This window comes from Vanacampus margaritifer, chromosome 13 (assembly GCF_051991255.1).
Source record: "Vanacampus margaritifer isolate UIUO_Vmar chromosome 13, RoL_Vmar_1.0, whole genome shotgun sequence".
In the NCBI taxonomy this organism is placed as follows: domain Eukaryota; kingdom Metazoa; phylum Chordata; class Actinopteri; order Syngnathiformes; family Syngnathidae; genus Vanacampus; species Vanacampus margaritifer.
In genome coordinates this window covers 10,025,148-10,046,385 of record NC_135444.1, presented here as the reverse complement: position 1 = coordinate 10,046,385, position 21,238 = coordinate 10,025,148, and the positions used below count along the sequence as shown (strand labels likewise).

At 39.2% G+C, this 21,238-nt stretch overlaps 1 protein-coding gene across 1 annotated transcript; it reads left to right on the top strand.

Annotated features, from left to right (window-relative positions):
* The first annotated feature begins 487 nt into the window (after positions 1–487).
* LOC144062857 (uncharacterized) lies at positions 488–17,169 on the top strand. The gene is made up of 5 exons (XM_077584632.1): positions 488–622; positions 2,549–2,668; positions 2,767–2,845; positions 4,237–4,374; positions 16,426–17,169. The coding sequence occupies exons 2-5, from the start codon at positions 2,588–2,590 to the stop codon at positions 16,476–16,478; spliced, it is 351 nt and encodes a 116-aa protein (XP_077440758.1). The 5' UTR covers positions 488–622; positions 2,549–2,587; the 3' UTR covers positions 16,479–17,169.
* Positions 17,170–21,238: the final 4,069 nt, after the last annotated feature.

Genomic DNA, 21,238 nt, shown 5'->3' with positions numbered 1-21,238 from the left:
TCAATTAACAGTTCACAGAAAACTTTTTTCGCTGTCATGATCAAGTGGTCATTTATTGCATTTTAGAATTCCAACAGTAGTGAGAGCGAAAACCACACAAGATGCAAAGAGGAAAAATGTGATGCTAATATTAAGACCATACATTCGCTATGTTTACTGTGACATACAAAATCAGCACTGGATTAAAAAAGAAAAAGAATATAGAACAGTGTTTTATTTCTTATGTGAAGAGACTCACCACCCAGGAACAAGATGTAATAATCCTCCGTCATGTTTGACAGCTTCTAGAGTTGAAGGTGAGTTAACAATTTATTGTGTTAACGGTTGATTATTAAAATCAGTTGTTTCATTTGTTTATTTATTTTTTTTTTTTTTAGCATGTTTGCACATTACAAAGCATGATCGATAACGTACTCACCACCAGCCACCATCCCTGGGTAAGTAAGTACAGATTTTCTTTTAATGAATGAAGCAGAAAAATGAACTCATTTTTATCCATTTGAGAGGCGGCCATTTTTTCCTGCACTGGTACCTGCTGTCAACTGAAACTGACATCACAGTTTGCAAATGTCCCGGCTCATCTGTCGGCTCGAGTTTCAAACTTTCATAACTTTTTCAAAAGGTTAGTATCATGGAAAGTTTGCATAACACATGCAGAAATGGGCGGCATATAATTATTATCCATTCTAGAGAGACACATTTATTTTGGTATACTTAACAATGCTGACCACTCACTGATGGTACTCTTGTTTGACACTACATTTGAAAGAAGAATGAAAACCGGAAGTATTTCAAGTCCAGCCTAGTTTTTGCCACGGATGTCTAAAAATCTTGACTCAAGTGGCCTCTTGTGGCTGAAGTCAGATGGCAGCCATCTTGTGTTCCCACTGTTACGTGTTCCCACTGTTACAAGTTCTCACTGACAACACTGTTAAAATGATTTTTTTTCGCCAGGATCCCTGAGAGTCTCTTGAGTATATTATCTCACTATCTTGAATGTGACTAACAGTCACCGACAGTCTCCTAATTATTGATCCGCAAATAGAATCTATTTGCTGATATGTATTTTTTCCTGATGGGCTTAGCTTTCTCGTCATTGTTCGTGGCAAAAGCAAAGTAGCGCTGATTTAATTTATCCTCATTGAAAGTAGGTTTAAGTGAACTGTTGACTAACAACTAATCTTATTGTTCATTAAGCTATTAACTCTTTGATTGCCAAAAACGTTAAATAACGTTTAGTAAAATCCTATAGAGGAGTGCCAAAGACGTCAAAATACGTTTTTTTCCAAAACAGAGGTGAAACTAACCATTTTCTATAGTTGATTACTGAAAAACGGAATAAGGTAGAAACAAACTTTTTTTTTCTGATGAAAGATGAGAGTCCAATCTTTCATTTGGTAGTATGTGTGTTTCCATAGTCCAAACACATAATTTTCTGTGGACCTTGAAAGATCAGTCAAAAATGCTTAAATCGGCTGGCACCCACGGCATCCCTTTTCTGAAAACGTCTGGCAGTCAAAGAGTTAATCCATTGGCGGTTACAGTGCCGGTTAGACATTGTCCTTTAACGGAACATGTACTATTACTCCTTTCAACCCCCCTTTTCCAGCCCACTTGATTGGCCATACGTTTGCTATCCTGCCACTTTTCTTATGTAAGCTCTGCCCTCCTGCAGCAATTAGTTGAGACAATCACAGGCTAAGAGAACCAAAGATTTATAGCCATGCTCCTGCAGTTCCCATTGGTCCATTGTGTATTGTATCGATCCCACAGCCCATCAAATCCCCCTCAGCCAGCCACCATCCTTGTTTGGCGCCACTGCAGCCCCGCAATCCAGCAATTAGCCTAATCAGCACTGTGAATAGGGATCAGTGGCTTGGCACCGGGTGCATGTGGGGCTGTGTATACGTGTAGAAGCCGTCACATAAATGAGAAATTAACTACAGAATTTTGACAAGAGTGTGCAATAGTCCCCATCCTCTCTTATCCTTAGAGGTACTTAAGTGTGTTAAGTCATCATCTGATTTTTGTTAAACTAGCACCATTAGCAGTCTGGGAGTTGCTGTTAACGGCATTCATTGATGGATGGTCCATGGACATGTTATCCAACCCGCACTATTGAAGATCATGCTTATTGACAGTGTAGATGGCTATCCACAACAAAAGGGAGCCATATTGAAATATGAGCATCTTTTTGTGATAAATGAGTCATAGCTCGACTTTGGTCTCATGGGGACATGATGTGATGTTGCTCCATTGTCAAAATTCCATAAGGGGAGACTTAACTGGCCATAGTGAAACTGTATTGGAATCTACAGTCAAGTGCAACCGCACTTGTGGGGATACACTTGGAAGTGAGTCAATCGGAAGCATTTCATGCTTGTTTTCTCACTGTCACCTCATTAACTGATACCACCACCGCTATAGTGTAGTTAGACACTCGACTTACACATAGCTTTTCCTTAGTTCCTCTCCTAGGACTCTCACCTGTCTCATAGAGCTACTTGTTTACATCTAATTTGTTCAACAATGATGGTCTTGTTTTTAGGTTGCCTGGGAAACGCTACAGGAGGAATTTGCTCGCTTCATGGCTGAGTACAAAGGCAAAGACCAGGGTGACATTTTTGACAAGCTGAAGGACGAGAGCATCAAGTGGAACGACGACCTGGTAAACATTTTGTCAGCATATTCTGGCCAACTGAATACAAGGTCATTATATGTCAGATGGCCTTTTGCAATGTTCTTGTTGTGGTGTGTGTCCATCAGAGGGTGATCTCAGACGAGCTTGAGTGGGATGCAACATTTCTGCTCATCGAACAAACCTTGCAGTCACGCCTCAAAGACGGTATGTGTCTTGGAAGCTTTTTTCCCACCCACAAGCACGCTTAACATATGATCTCTTGTGTATGTTGAATACCATACCAACACTTAATCACATGGGCTAATTTGTACAAAAAAATTACATGATATGTACAGTTGTGTTAAAAAGGTTAAAATAGTAAAGTAGTAGTCCAATAGTTTTTATTTTTATACGTTGGGAACACTGCAGATCATATTCTAAATCAAAACATGAAGACATTTTCAATTTTTTAATTGCTTTTAAGAAAATGATAATTGTGCTGATAAAAAAAAATAGCAGTGTCTGTATTTTTCTTTACAGATTTGATTATTTACTTTTATAAACTCAAATTTTCTTGGATTTAGCATTCCTGTCACTCATTAGGCTAATATTTAGTTGTATAACCTTGGTTTCTGAGAACTGCTTCAAATCGGTGTTTCATGGAGTCGACCAACTTCTTGCACCCATCAACAGGTATCCCAGCCCAGGATGATTTGACAACAGTCCACAGTTCCTCTGCATTTCTTGGTTTTTCCTCAGCACTTTTGGTATCGCCCCATCGGATTGAGGTCCGGGGATTGAGCTGGCCACTCCATAACTGTAATTTTGTTGTTCTGGAATCAAGATGCTGTTGGCTTACTGGTATGTTTGGGGTCGTCGTCTTGTTGAAACGCCCATTTCTTCTTTTTTTTTTTTTTTAATAACAGTGGGACTTTACGAGGGCTTCTTTCTAATAGATTAGCTTCACACAGGCGTCTTCTAATTGTCACAGTACTCGCAGTCAGACCATCTTTGATCTCCTTGTAGCTGATCATTGGTTGAGTCTATCCTTCGATCCGTTCGAATGGTTGTTTACTTCCACGTCTCTCTGGTTTTGCTTTCCATTTTAGAGCATTGGAGATCATTTTAGCCGAGCAGCCTATTATTTTCTGCACTTCTTGATATGTTTTCCCTTCTGCAATGATTCTGCTGTTCTTCTAAATAATGTCTGGAGCGACCCATTTTTCTCAGGTTTTCTAAAAGGAAGGACAGGTGCAGACTTCACCCTTATATAACGGCTACCTGATTCACACCTGTTTTTTTCACAGAATGATTGACCTCATTAATTGAACTCCACACTGCTATTTTTTTTTAACTCACCCCTTTCAATTAATTATCTAATTGCACAGACTTAGGACCATGCATATCAAGGGGCTGGGTCTGTTAGTTTTCTGTGACTCTACTACACCTACTATTAAATTGTTTGCCATGTCGAAATAGATTTTCTACAAAAAAAAAAAAAGATTAATCATGTTAGACTGCTATTATTTTTTAACACAACTGTATATAATGTACCAGTACTTTAATAATTGTTGTATATTGTGGTCCACCAAGTAACTCTTTGATTTTCACTCCAGGTCAAAGACTATGGCATCAGCTATATCAAAAAATCAGTAGTCCGGGGTTCGAATCTGGGCTCCGGTTTTCCTGTGTGGAGTTTGCATGGATTGCCCTTCAGGTATTCCGGCTTCCGCCCACATTAGAAAAACCTGCCTGTAAGTTTAATTGCAGACTTGTCGGTAGGTGTGAAAGATTGCATGCGTGTGTGTGTGTGTGTATATGTGCACCGTCTCTCCATCAAAGTCTACATTTTTAGAAGGGTGTAAGATTGCAACACTTATAACATTTGTCAAAGTGGTCAGTAGGTGGCAGCAGTGGCTAAGAAAGGAACTAGAGTGGTAAAATTCAGCCAGTGAGCCAGACCAGTCAGTTAAAAAAGGAAAACCTTTTATGCCCTTGCCAACAAGATTGTTAATAACGAGTATCAATACTGTCTTGAAGTCAATAATACGTTTGTTAAAAAGAGAAGAAGAAAATGGTACCGTGTATTTCTGAAAATGCAGTTTTGCCAGAACACTTTGACTTAAAAGTAAGTAGAATTAGTAGTATATTTTCATAGTAAACCCTAAAAAAAAACCGTTTATTTAAATTTGTAAACTAAGAATACAATACCCATTTTTTATGCTCCTCTTAAAACGTGTATCCTGGCATCCTGATAAGGGGTCATTGTAAAATGCGACAGTTGATCAAAACAAGGCCTTTTGGTCTATCTCAATGTTTGGTTTGCTTGACCAGGAGAGGTAATTGTCCTTAGAAAGCACACAAAGGCCTTTATTGGTTCTTTTGGTACTGCCAAGCACCCATGCGCATATCCTTAAGAAGCAGGATCTAAAGTTTATAGTTTGTCTAAATACACATGGATCTCGTGCAATGTTTATTAACAGCTCAGGTTTGCAGAGTGAAACTTGAAGGGCAAGCCCACCTAAAACCGACATCCGAACGAAGAACAACGAACAAGCACGCTTTTCTCTCCCTTAAAGTCACACACACGTGGGAATGCGTGCACCCACCTGGCCTTGCAAGTAAATCCCAAACTTCGCCAAACAGACTTGACATTCTCAATTCCCAAAACCAAATCCTACTCGGCAACAGATGTGGAAATGCAAGCGCTAGTTGGAATGTCTCATGTGTTGTGCAAGTTTGAACCATATAGCGCAACACACCCATGTACACTTCATGCGGAATTAAAAACATGGTGTCTCTTTTTTTTGCACTATTGTTCTAAGTTATTGACAGAATTTTTTCTTTTCTTTTTCTTTCAAAAACGTCATCTTGCAGAGCCTGTCAGGGTAATGGTTGAGTGGCAGTTGTGGGTCATCAGCTGTCTGACACTTGTTCTGCTGAAGACTTTGCGGATGTGTGTGCGCATATGTGGGCTGCATCAGTCCAGTCTCAACTGAGAATGGCGGATGGGCTGGCTCATTGACACGGCCCAAAGCACAATGGTTTCTTGGACCAACTGCAAAAGTCTGCAGAAACATTTTACTGCTATTCTTTTAAGTGCATTCGCAGGTTTGTAGTCCTGTTTATGGTTTGGCATCGTTGCCACATAGCTCGATAATTCCAGCAGCCTCAGTGAAGTGATCAAAAAGCTGTCAAGGAGATCGCCCATAATGGCAATCTTCATCTTCAAAATTAAACAGTTTTTTTTTTTAACTGCTCGTTTTAGACAGTGCAGTCATTTGTATTAAAAATGAGGAAAACCATGGAACCCATGAAGTCAAAAAGTTTGGAATTTGACCCAGATTTTCTGGAAAATCTGCATAATGTCAGCACAGTGAGAATCGAAGTTCAACTTCTCAAGTGGATTTAGATTTTTTCCTGCTGTTTTTTTTTTTGGGCCAACACGAAGGTTCGTGGATGATGGCACACAGGAAAAGTGTCATGATGGCCATTGATACACAAAGTAAAAAATGTTGCAATCTCGTGTCAGTATAATGGGCAAATTTGGTCTATGTTCTTACTGCTCAGGACAATATGACCAAAGCAACAATGAGTTCATGCATGTCTACTCACTTTTGGCTATGCTTGCGTTCCTATATGCAATTTGTCAGTCAAAGTCATAGAAAACATGTTAACTGGGCACTCACTCTTCAATCGCCCCACGCTGCTCCGCATTGATTAAATCCACATCACATACTATATCTTACGGATGCTATGTTGTCTTGCATTATGCTCTTTCAGTGGATTTTTGGAAAAATGGTCGTTTGTGCAGCTGTAGGCTGTTTCATTCAACCTGGACGAGCTGTGCGGATGCATTGTTTATCGAAAAAACTCCAAAAGATGACAACTGTGGGTATGGGAGGTAAACCCTACGTTCATTAATTTGAAAAAGATCAATCCAGCATCATTACTTTCAAGAGATGAATTATGAACTCATCTTGAGAGAGAAAATACTTCTTTTTTTTATATATACAAGCAAAAAGTTTACCGGTATGTTCTCTTAAGAATCGGAGCCCATTTCTTTTATAGTTGTCCATGACTATAATCTCAGATTAACGTGAAGATTCTTTTGAAAATATGCCGTACGTTTTGGAAATGCAGTGTTCCCCCACTACTTAACTGTTCGATTTTTGCAGTTTCACTCTATCACGGGTTTTCATTTGGGACATGAGTAACCCAGTTTCTGGTAAGCCATTTTAAGATTTTAAAAAAACAAACGAACTTGAACGTAGTTTTTAAGATGGTGGTTCGTCATCACTGTCCTCATGCGGTGTCGAGGAGCGCATCCATCCACACATTAATTTATGAACGTAGCCTAAAAAAAAAAAAAATCATCAGCTCGGTATTTATTCAACATTTTAAAGGTTAAATTTAAGTGCAACAAATATTCAGAATGGTGGTGGTGGGCGTGGGGGCGGGGTGGAGGTGGCGGTGGCGGTAGGTTCTTAATGGCTCAGTAGAAGCGTAAATAAAACAAAAAAATAAAATAAAACTAAGAATAATATTAAAGAAAGTCAACTTGGAACACTAGTCAATTACATTACATAGTGACATTATGTCAAGCTGGGTAACAAGATGGCGCCCTCTCCTGTCACTGTCCAAACTTTATTTTCTAAGGCTTTGGTGTCATTCAAAACTAAGTGTGAACACACTTTAGTTTTATTACAGAGTATTAGAAGATTGTTTTTTTTTTAACCTGAATGTTGAAATGTTACAATGCTGTAATGGTAGATAAGTTCCTTTTTCTTTATTTCCTCTGTGAATGTTAAATCATAATTATCTACAAAACAGAGGTCAGCTAGAGTCCCCAAACAGATTATTTATATTGCACTGTTGTACCTATTTGACTCTATTGTATTATAACGTGTATTAAGTTATTACCCTACTTGTTTTCCTAATACACTGAAAGGAATAAAATTCCAAGAGATCATTTTACTTCAGGCCTTAAACTATGACCTGAAAATAGCCTCGGTCAGCCCACTGAGCAGGCTGCACCTCCACCTGACCACCTCTGAAATAACCACAAGCGAAGGAATACAGGAGAAAGAGAAAGGAGGTGGGAGGAAGAATAAACACTTAACCAAGGCAGAAATCTGCTCCTAGGGGCTTTCTGCTGTTAACTTGTATTTGCCCCTACTTGCAGAAAGGCCTGCTGCATCTCAGGTTGCAAATCGGGGTTAGGTTTGTGCATTAGTGAGCGCGTGAAAGCAGCGCTAATCACTTGGTTCAAACGACAACGCACAAGGTGTGTGTGTGTGTACACTCACAAGAGCGTGTGCCAGACCAGCTGTTTGGCACCTTGCCTCCGTTGGAGCGAGGCCCAGACTCGAACGTGCGAGCACAAGCCTCTTTGGAGACCCACTGGGATGTCGCTTGGCTGTTTTGGCCGCACCTCATCGGAAACGATCGTTTGTGCGTATTGCACTGGAAAAAGTGCAGGATGCTAGCATGTTTCTAGAATGACTACTCGCTAATAAAGTGTGAGATGTCATGTTCGTCATTGTGAGATGCTTGTGTGGACATACATCGCCAGTCTTGGAGGTAGATGACTATTTGGAACAAGTTTAGCATTCTTAAACTTTTTTTTTTTTTGCGATGTATTTGTTTTTAATCGGCTAGTTTGTATGAGCGTAACTGTACAGTATTTGTGATCTTTGTCGCCTGTGTGTATGTAAGGCTCAGTTTAAATTGTATGTTAAAGTGACACAATTCGGATATGTGTCATGGCAGCATAACAGATTGGAATCTGGCCTCTTCCGAATGTGGATTCAGGAAAAAATCTAAATCCAACTGTCAAGGGCACTTTGACGTCAAATGAAAGCAGCAGGTGGTGCAAAATAAAATATCAGCACATTGAGATGGATGAAAACGGGTTTGTTATGTGTTTAATTCTTATTCCATGAACACAGATTGTGTTCCCTTCACCATATGGAGACATTGAATCTGAATTGGGTCCTTGACACCTAAAAGATCGTGATAATGGCAATGTTGACAATAGCTAATGTTCAGGAAGTCAATAGAAAATTGTTTCTTACAATAGTTTGGCTCCACTAACTTTCCAGGAAAACTTTTTCTAGAGATGTTGGGGGTACTTTTAGTTATAGAACAGTGATAATGAGTCTTTTCACTCACGTTTTCTCTTGATTTAATGGGGAAGAGGAGGACTCTAGAAACGCTCTGGTTGTCTCGGATCGTACACAGGAATGCCCAACATGTTTCCATTTTCTGGATTCCATCAGATCACTTCCCTTGGTTTCCATAAAACAGTGGGCCGGTGTGGCTGAGGCTGCGGAATGGTCACATGTAGCCCATTTTTCCTCATGGTACCCTCTAAGCGTCCTTCACATAAGAATATAAAAAAGTGTACAGATCCCTGTTCAAATACCAGGTTTGTGTTATATCAATAAATGAGACTAATGGTGAGACCACCATTAGTGTGACCTATTACCTAACAGTGTAAATGTATTGTTCCCCCAAAATAACGCTTAACACAGCTGTTAAAAGCTGAACCCCTGGCAACAAAAGTGAGTACACCCCTAAGTAAAAATGTCAAAATCGAGCGTAGTTCACGTACACTAAAACTAAAACTAGTACTTTACTTTGTTGCTGATGCATTGCCGAAATATTGGCTTGGGACTCGGTATTGGGAGATGCTCAAAATCTAGAGACTCGGACCCGCGTACAAAAAAAATTATGATTGGGATATCCCTTTTTGAATTACTTTTACTTAAAAAGTGAGGGTACGTGGTTTCGGAAAATGCTATTGATATGTCAATAAAAATGAATTTAGCTATGGACAGTATGTGCATGGTATGTTATCTTTCCCCACAAATTGGTACTGTAGTTGGTATTTTCCTTATGGGGGCGTTCACTTGTGTAGGTGGAGATTTATGACAAGATCTGCATGTACAGCAGACTTGTCAGCGTCACATCCTCAGGCTCGTGTGGTTATTCAACACTTCACTACAACTTCATGTGCGTGCTTGAGTTCAATGCAAACAATTTGTCGACTCATTGTCTGTAACCTGCTCGTTATGACACACAATTTTCATGACCTCAGTTAAACCCATCAGATCCAAATTCCCAGTGTTGTGCTGCTTCCCAATCTTTTCTATATACAGTATATTAAAAAAAAAAAAATGATAATCTGCCAATTCACAGCCTTTGACCCTCTTTTTTTTCCTCGGCATGATGTAGTTTTGGCTCGATTTGCTCCGTGGCTGACCTCAAGCTTGAACCTTTTCAGACCTCCGCATGTCTTTCCTCATCTTTGGCTGCTTTTTCCCAAGAATCTGTTTTCTAGATAAGCCCTGCAAGTACGAGAACTGATTCATTGCTCTGTCATTGACATGGTGTTCAGTCTATCATCACTGCTCTTTATTTATTTTTTATTTTTTTTGCTCGACCTGCTTTTTACACTGTGACAATCCACATTTAGTAACAAATCAAGCCTCACGTGGAGGGAAAAAAAAAGGAGTTTTCTGTTTGTTACATTAAGAGATTGTTTTACAAAAGATGGAAAGAACAGAATGTTTAACTGTTCCAGGTCCTCAGCTACACCGTGACCTTGGCACTCAGATGATGTAAAGTTGAGATGTGCTTGATGACAAGCTGGGACTTGAATTTCATACTGCGTCTCTAGTGACCATCCTGAGAGATGCTGCTGCTGCTGTTGTCAGTATTTTGGAGGAAAAAGAAGCCTGGACATTTGGCACCTGACCGTTGACATCCTTCTGTTTTACCTCCAGTCTGAAAGAGTGGGCACCACTCTAGAAAGAGGATTATTTTTGTTTTGGCCTCTGGGTAAGCTGTGAGCCTCGCTGTCCTTCATTCTGTGAACCCTCTCACCGATTCTTCGAGTATTCTTGCTTCGGTGTGCAATCACAAAACTTCCTTTGGAATTACAACCTCCGATCTCATTTTCATGATGTGTTGATTCTAGTTATAATATTATGGAAATGGTTTTTGCCTACCCCATTATATTTAAAAAGCAGGATAAACGGGAAAAAACCCAAATAAAAACTTTATCTCAATGTCTGAGGTAATTACAGGTCAATTAGCAGCTTTGTGGTGCAGGTCTACTTCTGCTGTGCAGGCTTAGCAGACCCTACAGAGTGAACGAGATATCATTTAATGTGGAGATCAAGCGGCGAGAAGTTCTTGAAAGAAGGGATTGGGCTTCCCTCTCTTTCTGTAAATAGGCGGGAATCCCTCCACCCGGAGTAGCCCACACAACTCCCCGCATCTTAAAAGAAGGGGCCTCCGGGATACAAGCCAGAGGATTATGGGAATATTCATGACGAGATAAAGGGACGAGCGGTTGAATGACTGTGTTTTGGGGCTCATCTCTTAAGTAAACAGGAATCGAGTTTTAGATCTTAACTGCTACTTCTATGGAGGAACAGTAATGGTGACTCTGTCCGCTGTGTTTTGTTGCCTTTTCACTAAGAAAATCTTGTTGTGGGCTGTTGAAGTCCTTGGTTGGGGGAATAAATATCTGTTTCTTTACTGAAAGACACCATTCAGTCGTACCCTTGGACGTAGACTGATATTGAAGTCATTTAGCATCCCGATAAAAGGGAATGATTACTAGATTTCTGTGATGAAAGTTTAGTCGTTAAATTTAACTCATACAAACCCTAAAACCTATGAATACGTTTTTTTTAATACTTTGTCCTGCACTCACAAAAAAATATTTATGTTTTTTATGCTAGAGCATACAGAAGGCTTTGATACAGCTTCTACCATGAAGAGGTCACTTAAAGCAATGCTATAATTATTATTATTTTTTCTTTTTCTATTTTTTCTTTTTTACAAAAAAACAGCCAGCAAGTGGCAGCAGAGTATAAGAGATCAGCCAGGGCCATGTTGCAACAAGCTCCTTTTCCCAGTGTTTTCAACAGTTTTGTGAATAATGATGAAACTTAGCTATTATATTGTAATGCTAACTGCTGTAAAACTGAAACGGATACAAATAATACTTTTTTTCTGATGAAAGAAGAGACTAATCTTTCTTTTGGTAGCTTCCATGTTTTTATAGCAATAGAACAGAATATTCTGTGGACCTTGCAAAATCAGCCAAAATTCAGTAAAGGGGCAAAGGGGATTGCTTCATTGAAAATGGCTGGGAATGACTGAGTTAAGCTCAAACGTTGGCTGGACAATTAATGAACAGGTCCTCTACCGAGCCTTTCTCCTGAAAATCCAGGTTCAATAATAAAACTATTGCCAGTAAGTTAAAGTGACAGTGAGTAATAAGTGACCACTAGATGTCGCTATATCATAGAACGCAGTCGAAGCGCACGCATTTCCAAGCACACACACTTCAAAGCACACTACAGTGGCCCAGGGAGACTAAACTTCGCAAGCCTAACGCCAATTTCCATTTCACATGATCGAATGAGCATCTTTAGCCAGAGCAGCTAACAAGTGTGGCTAGCGGGAGTTAGTCGGAGCCATAGGCTGGAGTGGTTAATAAGAGCGGCTAGCGGGAGAAGCTAGGAAAAAATAAGAGAGCAAAGCAGAAGATGACAAGCGACTCAGCGACGGCCACGTGCAGGCCCCAGCTGTAGAAAGTATATATAAAAAAAAATAAAATCCATCCATAGTGTTTTCTTTAATTGATGGAATTATTAGTTAACCACAAGATGGCGCTAAAACTTACACTTTGTCACTTTAATACTGCTGTCTTATTTTTGTTTCCGGTCCCTTCGTGTAGTTATTTTTCTGTAAATCCTCCATTTCAGTATTGGGTTTTAGAATAGATCGGGATAGAGGATATTGGGTTAGACTGTGTCATCCTGTAAACTAGCGAGGAAATGTCCAACATCAGTAGTGGATCAGTGTCTGGTTGCAGGTACCGTGATCTCCCGCAAACCCTTTAGTCTAACTTCTTAGTAAGTAAAAAAATTATTCGTTTTTACCTGCACTGAGCTGTGCAATGCTTTTATCATCAGCCACATCAGAACAAGTCAAGCTTTGAAGCCCAAGCTGGGGGCTTTCCCGTGTTTTGATGATCCCACAGTTGGCAGCCTACTTTCCCTCCACCTCCAAAATCCTTTTCATCCGCGTGGACAGATGTTGGTAATCCTGCTCTGATTGGCCCGGATTGAGTTATGTCGTCCTGTGGTTCACTCGGCTCACTCCCGGTCGCGCTTGAGCCGAGCTTGTGGAGACCCGCGTGGCGCTGTGGCGGAGCTCGGGTCATGTTTCATTCGAGCCCACACCTGCTCCTTTGGCTTATTGGCGTGCCCCCACACAGGCTCCCTTAATGCCTCCATTAGGTGTCGTAATCTCCCACTAATGCTCCGCCACCTTGTCTGAGTGTGTTAAGGTTATGGGAAAAACATATTTGTATGCGATTCCGTTTTTTAGGTCTTATTTAGCCCTCCACATCTGTGCTACTGTTTCAGGAGAGGGGCGGGGTGCTCACATTTCTCCTAACAAGCGTGTGCTTTTCATCTGTAAGGAAAGAGATACTTCAGCAGCCGCGCTCCATCAAAGGTGCTTACACACAAGCCGTGGTGAGATTTGGTTTCACTGCAAAGCACGTGCATACTTGTCACCTTTGTCCTGACCTGAAATGGACACTTAGGACAGTGTCGCCTTGAGCGCCACACCACAATGATTAATCTTCCTTGCAATGGCGAGTTCGAGCTTTTGTTGTCATCGGGCTTCCTGGTAGGAAAACAAATCCACTGAAGGTGGTTGGAGCCAAATGAGCAGGATCGAGCAGCCAGTTTGCTCATCAGAACTGTTTGTTTGAGTTTGTGCTCGAGGCAGATTAGCAAGTAGAGCGCCAGCCAGGCCCAAGACTGCGAGGCCGTGTTACCAGCTTGAGTCCGACTTTCTTCCGCCACTGTTTAATCAGCGATTAAGAGCGCTTCACACCGCTCGCTCATCTCGTGTGACGGTACGTGAGAGTGAAGAGCTCGCTCGTCCCATGTAATGTCCGGACAAAAGATGTGTGATCATAAGGGGAAGTGACTGGAAGTTTTTTCCAGTAATCTCTCCCTTCTTTCTTTCATGTGACATGTTGTTGTTGAGCTATCTCCTTCTGACCATTAGCCATGTGCCCGCCGGTTACGTATCACCACATGCTTTGATGTGGCCTCTCCTCTTTGGGAAAGACTGCACGTGCAAGTCTTCATCATCATATGATGTGAATGGAGAAGCTGCCTTAAGGTTTGACTGTCCCTGTCAGCATGGACCATCTGCTGTTTTGCTGTGAGAAATGTGATGGAATCTCTACCTGGAGGGAAGAAAGACTCTGATGGGCTTGGACTACTCTTGAAAGGCCTCCATTTAAAAAACATGCAGGTTATCCAAATGTGATTTAGTTTTTATTGTGCATGTTTGTTATATACTCAAGGCTCGAAATAGTTGTTTTTTGTAGAGCAGTTTACAGAAACTTTTTAACTTTGTGGAGTTTTTTTTAACTGGAGCAAGATTTAATGAATAAACAATTGTTCTTTTTTTTTTTTTACCGAATCAACTGGTACAGCAGCAAACTTTAGAAGCAAAACTAAATTGATTTTAAAAGGGAAAAAAAAGCCCTTCTGTGATCTAACATCTAACGCAAAAAAGAACATTTATTGTGAAGACCAATCAAAACTCAAGACTACTATGAAAACAAACAAATAACATTACAATATTTGATAGTATAGTAACATACTTTAAGCTCATAGGCCACTTCTCCTGGCTGACGTGCACCGTAACAGAAATTCATTAATTTCCGATTCCCTTTAGCGAGTATAATTTTCTCTTCAGAGTTCAGTTTATTAATTTGCCTTCTATTTAAAGTTGAATGTCCTCCATTGTAATGCAGTTCCATCCAGATGTCTGTGAAAAGTGGACTCAATCTCACAAGCACTTCATTCCGGTGTTAAAATCTCAAGCCGTGTCAGTTTAAGGTTAGCTTAGCAATTAGCATGGCGTCTTTGTCGTTTCTCGTCATCCCTCTGTCGGGACGATACTTATCAGAAATGTATCTCATTCACCTCCATCGAGGCGATGATTACCGACGCAACGTGTTTTGTCACTCTAGCTAGCTAGCTAGCATATTCGGCGTAACTAGCACAGGGCTTCGCTCGACCTCTGACAACCCGCGCTAGATGACGTTAATTCAGTAAAGTTTTTTGGGACAATCTCGTCACAACAGTCCTTCTTTCTTTAAGCGGTTGTCTAAGTAGTTCATTCTCAGTTTAGCTCCAATTTCGATGCCAAACCACTTATTTCGAGCTTCAAGCCTATACACGATTCTAATTTTGGAAACTAATGACCAGCGGTCGGCCACTCATTAAAACTAGTTGCCAAACCTTGCACTTAACGCGAGTTAATTTGTTTTCAGTGATGTTGCTGGGTGTGTGGTGGATTCTCAGGCATCAAATGAATGGCCCCTGAGATTGCTCGTGAATCTGAATGAGGGCTTGAATGATGATCAAGTCAGCCACCAGAGTTCTTTCACCGAAGCGGGCGGGGCAATACCATCACCTGAGGCTTTAGACAGCTCTCGTCAACATGCTTCTTCAGTGCGGCAATTTCGAAGGAAAAGTGTCTAATGACTATGTAGCAGCTGTGAAAAGAAGAGGGAGGAGGGAGGGGTTTGGGGGGTGCGTGGTTGAAAGTCAACCTCCGTCAGGATGCCTTTGTGCTATCACATGGCCACGTTCTGGAGGCATACCGGGACACACTAGACGCCATTAGCATCTGCAAAGGCCGTCACGTTGACTAATAGCCTGCGCCACAACGGCATACTAGTTGAGTTTGTGTTTCTCCCTCAATCCCCTTTATGCTGGACACACAAAAGCTGCCGGGCCAGACCTGTCAAATGTGCCACAGCGGCGGATGCGCACAAAGCATCATTTCTAGTCTTTCTTCCCAATAAAAGAGCCCGTCTTGTTCATTTTTTTCCAAATCCCCCACATTACCACACAGATGCATTTTGTCTTGTGGCAGAGGGCGTGGCACTGGTCAGTATATGATGGAAAGTGTGAATACGTCTTGGGAAAGAAGGCCATAAATAGTGAGGATGGCTGATTTTGGACATTAGCAACCATGTCTGCATTTGTTTGCCTTCTTGTTGGCAACACTGGCTTTGTTCTCTTCCTCTCTTATGGAGATCTTAATTGAGCTTGTGGATCAAATTAGGTCCACCCATTTTTATTTTATTTTTTTTACAGACAAAATTTACTAATAACTCATTCACTGCCATAAATCCATTTTTCTATTAGTTTAGCATTTTTTTCCAAACGGCCCTAATTTTTAATAATCTTTTCTTTAAAAAAATAAAATTACAACTAAAATAAAATTTTCGCCTGACGTCGATAATTTTAAAGAATATTTTCCTCTTTTAAAAGGAAAAATTTTTTTTAAAGGAAAGGTTATTAAAAATTAGAGGTGTCAGGCCATTAAATGTTTTATTGTAATTAATCGCATGACTTCACTAGTTAACTCATGATTAATCACAAATTTTATATCTGTTCTAAATGTACAATAAAAAAAATTCTAGGTTTTTATACTCTTGTTAGCAAACTAAAAGAAATAGTTAAAATGATTTTTTGACGTCTATAGCCGTCAATGGCAGTGAATGACTTAGGATCACAAACGCTTGTTGGTGTGCACACATACTTATAATCAGGCCAAATTTAAGCATTTCCCCTGATGTCTTTTGGACGATTATCATGTGGTGTGGGGTGTGTTAATGGAAATTTTTCCATTTCAATTTGCTCAGAGTGACAAATTATTTGTGTTCCAAAGCACAGATTCCAAACGTCGGGTCGATATCCAAATAAGAAGCAACCTGAAGCACAGTTAAGACTCCGACCTTGGAAGATCGCCCAAATTGAGAAAGGGGAGACACCTATATGGAGCTACAACACTGATAATAAGATTTCGTAATGAAAAAAAATATATATTGTGGAAAAAGCTGCATTGAAACAAGTTTTGGCATTATAAAAGGTTGCATTGAAAAAATAAAATACAGATATTAAAAAAACACTATACCGCCTGTAAATCTTTTTTTCTACATTTAACCTTGTGGAGTCAGTGTTATTGTTTTTCTAGTAAACCAGTTAGCATGTTAGCTAAATTAGCATGACATGATACATAAAGTAATTTCAAACACGGTATTTTTAACGCCACAAGTAACATATGGCACGTAACATAATATATAACTAATTATAACCTTGTGGCTTACAGGTGGTTTAGGAGTTCCTGGTGAACTTATAATACAAAAAAATATGCTTCAAGAAAATTGCGTTTTGTTTTTTTGTTTTTTACCCCAATACCAAATCTTATTGTCAGTGTTGTGGCTCCATACACCTATAGCCTTCTATAATAATACTGTGAAATGTTTTTTCTGATTTTGGGAAATACTAATATGTCTGTTTATTATTTTATTTTTGACAGTTATAAATGTACGACTTAAAAGCATTGTGACCGGATGTATCAAATATGACACAAATTAAAAGTCATATGTGGAAGTTGATTTTAATTATTTTTTTTTTGTTCAAAGGGACCAATAAATACATTATTTACAAATAATCTGAATTTTCTCTCATATTTCATGGTTCAGGCTTTATAGGGTTAAAGAGGAGCACAGTATGGAGCTGGGGGGGAAAACAACAACCTTGCACATAGCAACAAAATAATGACACAGAGTGGGTGAATTTTTTTATTGATTAAACTTGTCTTTTTTTCTAGTAGGGACTAGTGTATATTCAAATGTAATACACAATTCCTTATTTAATTATTCATAAGGGAGATTTTATTATCTCGAATGAATCTTTTTGTTCAAATTTGAAATGACACTTTGGGTATGGAGTGGAATCTTGCATAAGCCGTTTCGGCTTCATTCCCTCCTTGCACTGTTTTTAAATTGTGCTAAAAAATAAAATTAAATAACTGATGGGTTGTGCTTTGGGATTATATTCCCTTCAGTCCGATAAAGATTCAGAATATTTTGGGTTTTAGAATTTTCGATTTTAGCTCTCCCTTTCGTGTATGTTTTATAATAATTGTCGACGTTTGTGATATTCAATTCTAGAACCGTTTCCCTTTCAAGTAGCATTGTTGTATTGAGCTTTGACCAGCAAGCACGCATTGTCCACACTGTACAGGAAGTCAAGTGACCCTTCGCCACGTAGAGGCCACTACATTTGGCCAATGCTAGTCACTTGTCAGCACTTGAGTCAGCGGCGTCCCATCCACACAAAGGATGTCAATGTAAACAGTCACCTCCCGCATGAATCTTATCTGAGACTGGAGTCCAAATCTCGCTTCTCGCCTTCAGCCCACAAAACGTCTACTGTCCCCGGGGCCTCGTTCTTTTGCGGCGCGCCGTCACAATTGCCCTTTGTGTTCATTATGTCCGGGCCTTCTTCCCATTGCGTTGTGGGGTCCATTCCGTTGAATTGGGCCCGTGGGGATTTTAGCCAAGTCATGGAGGTTACTGACCTTTGTTTGTCACACACACACATATAGAAAAGGCTGTTCTCGTGTGTGTGTGTGTGAGCTATAAATTATGAGCAGATTTAAAGCTTCAAGTTAATGGAAGTGTGAATTCTTAGGTGGTCCAGTATGCATTAATATATGCGTGTGTGTGTGCGTGCAGTTAGACGATGATCTCATCCATTCAAGAATTCGCAAGATGACCTCAGCGTCTCCCCGCACGAGACGTCACAAATGAATCAGTCCTTTGTGGCATGGTGATGCGCTGTCTGTGTTTTCCGACTCATCTCAGCTAATCGTTCGTCTACCATGCGCACCCACAGGGGGAAAAAAACTCACACACACATGCTAGACTGGGATTCCAATGATATGGAATGCATGATAAAACACAGCATACCAAAAAGCTAATATTTATAGACCATTAAAAATGAGTATAATTTAAAAACATGTATATATATTTTTTCTGCTGAAATAGTTACAAACTTGTAAAAATACACAATTATAAATATTTTTTAAAGAAACAGAATTTATAAATAAATATTTTTAACAAATTGAATCTTCAGTCGCTGAAAATGTCATTCCATCATGTAGAAGAATATAATAATAATTAAATAATACAAACAAAATATAAAATTCATAAAGCTTAATAAAATCTTGAATTTGAGCATTTAGCCTTTTAAAAATGTCAACATTGACTTTTCCTCTAATACTTATTTTGCTTTGATTCCACTGTTATTAGGAGTGTAAATCTCGGTTAACGGTTAAAAATGGAACGATTTGGTGCAACATTTTTTTTTATTACTAGTCTATTGCCAAATTCAATTATAATTATTTTGATAGTCCATTAATTGTTTAAATATCTTGTTTAATTTAAAATGATCTAAATCTCATAATTTGCACATTTGCAAACATCTGCTTTTATTTTGGAAAACAGTGATCATCATTTTTCCATACTGTATGTAATGTTCTGACATGTTACAGACCAAATTAGTAAGTATCAGTCTTTTAAAATGCTATTTTAACATTCATCTGCCTACTAAAATACAACACTTGTAAGTCTTGATGGGCGAGTACCGATACCAGGTATCGGTGCCAATGACAGCCTTATTTTAAGTTTCTTTAATGTTTAGGTTTTGTTACACCCCTAACAGTTATGTATTTTTTTCCTAACACACACATTTAAATGTAAACATTTATTATGTGAACAAACAAACATTGCTTGGATGGCATAAAAGCACTGTATTTTATTAATTCATTTTATTGGATTGTACGGTTACATTTTTTTTGTACACTCAAAATGATGCACCATTTAGATTATTTAAAATATTACATGTCAACTTGTTACTCAATTAAATTTATTATGTAACTAAATTATTTTTATTGAGGTATTCTTAATATTTCTGTTTGAATAGCATTGTTGTAAGTAACCTAATATTTTCATAGTTTATGCTTGGTCAACTTAATATGTGTGTGTTAATTTTTTAAATATTTTATATATAATTGTATTTTAAAGTAGTTATTTGACATAAATTTTGTGTGTATCGAACAAAGCGTGGTATAAAAATTAGAGATGTTTGATACCACTTTTTTTCTAGACAGATACCAGTATGATTTCTCAACTCGAATAATCACCAGTAACGATTACGAACACTAGTACTTTTGATTCAGAAAACTTCCCCCTCAAAAATCTGACAGGTCATTTTTAAAGAAATCTCCAATAAAGCATTTTCCCCTAAAATTGCATGAAATTAATGGCAATTTTGAGTTTTTCTAAATTCTAACGTCAAATTCTCATCGTAAAACCGTCTAAAAGGTATCGGCCGTCGTTGCGAGCGCCTATAAGTTGAAATAAGGCCTTGTGTCCACCTGATTACCAATGGGACTGCAGCTTGTCCATTTTGCATAAAGCTAATCTATTAACTCATTCACTGCCATTGACGGCTATAGACGTCAAAAATTCATTTGAACTATTTCTATTAGTTTAACTTTTTTTCCACTTTTATTAACAAGAGTATGACAACTAGATTTTTTTTTATTTTATATTCAGAACAGAAAAAAATTGTGAGTTAACTAGTGAAGTCATGCGATTAATTACGATGACAAATTTTAATTGCCTTTTTTATTTTAGATGATTAAAAATTAAGGGTTATTAATTTTTTTAATTGTAATTAATCGCATGACTTTACTAGTTAACTCACAATTAAAAAATAAAAGATTATTATAAATTAGGGGCATCGGGAGATAATTTTTTTTATTGTGATTAATCGCATGACTTCACTAGTTAACTCACGATTAATAACAAATTTTATATCTGTTCTAAATGTGCAATATTTTTTTTTCTCTGGGTTTTCATACGTTTAACAAAAGTGGAAAAAAATGTTAAACTAACAGAAATCGTTCAAATGAATTTTTGACGTCTATAGGCGTCAATGGCAGTGAATGAGTTAAAAAATAACCCATCTTCTGTACATCTCGTAGTTAAACTGTGTGGTATAAATAAAGTTTAAAAAGACAATCCCCAGCTAACGATGTGTAAAGATATATTCAATCGGGCCTGTGTGGTCAAGCAGTCAGTTAAAGAGTGATTGAGTGATGTAATGCAGGAACAGGCGCAAGCATTGAAAAGGGACTTGTGTGTGTAAAAATGGGCTGGGTGGGAACTCTCTCTCTCTCTGCAAAGTTGCCATGGAACAAGTGATGGAGGCACAAAGTGTTTCTTAATCGAGTGTAAGGGGGGGCGCTTTAGGCCCGAGAAGCTTGTGTGGGTTTGCATGGATTATTAAGGAGGATTATGAAGCCATTCAGGACGGCAGGTGAGCTGTGGCCTGAGCCGCCTGAGCCTTTAGGTAAACACTGATCCCGGTTGCCAGATCCAGGCCGCGTTGCCAGGTTGACATTGTATCCGTCCGCCGTCACTTGTTGTCGGAGGGGGGATGCCGAGGACCACCTTTCATCGCCTAAGTGTCCGACCAACAACGGTCTGGTGAGGTTACTTGACTGGCCGTCAATAGTGATTTAGCGGGCGTTAAAACCAAATGTAAACAACGCGCCGCCATGTTGGCGGCATCACACGACAAACATGGCTGACCAAGTCAGCGTCAACTTTTTTTTTTGGGGGGTCTCTTT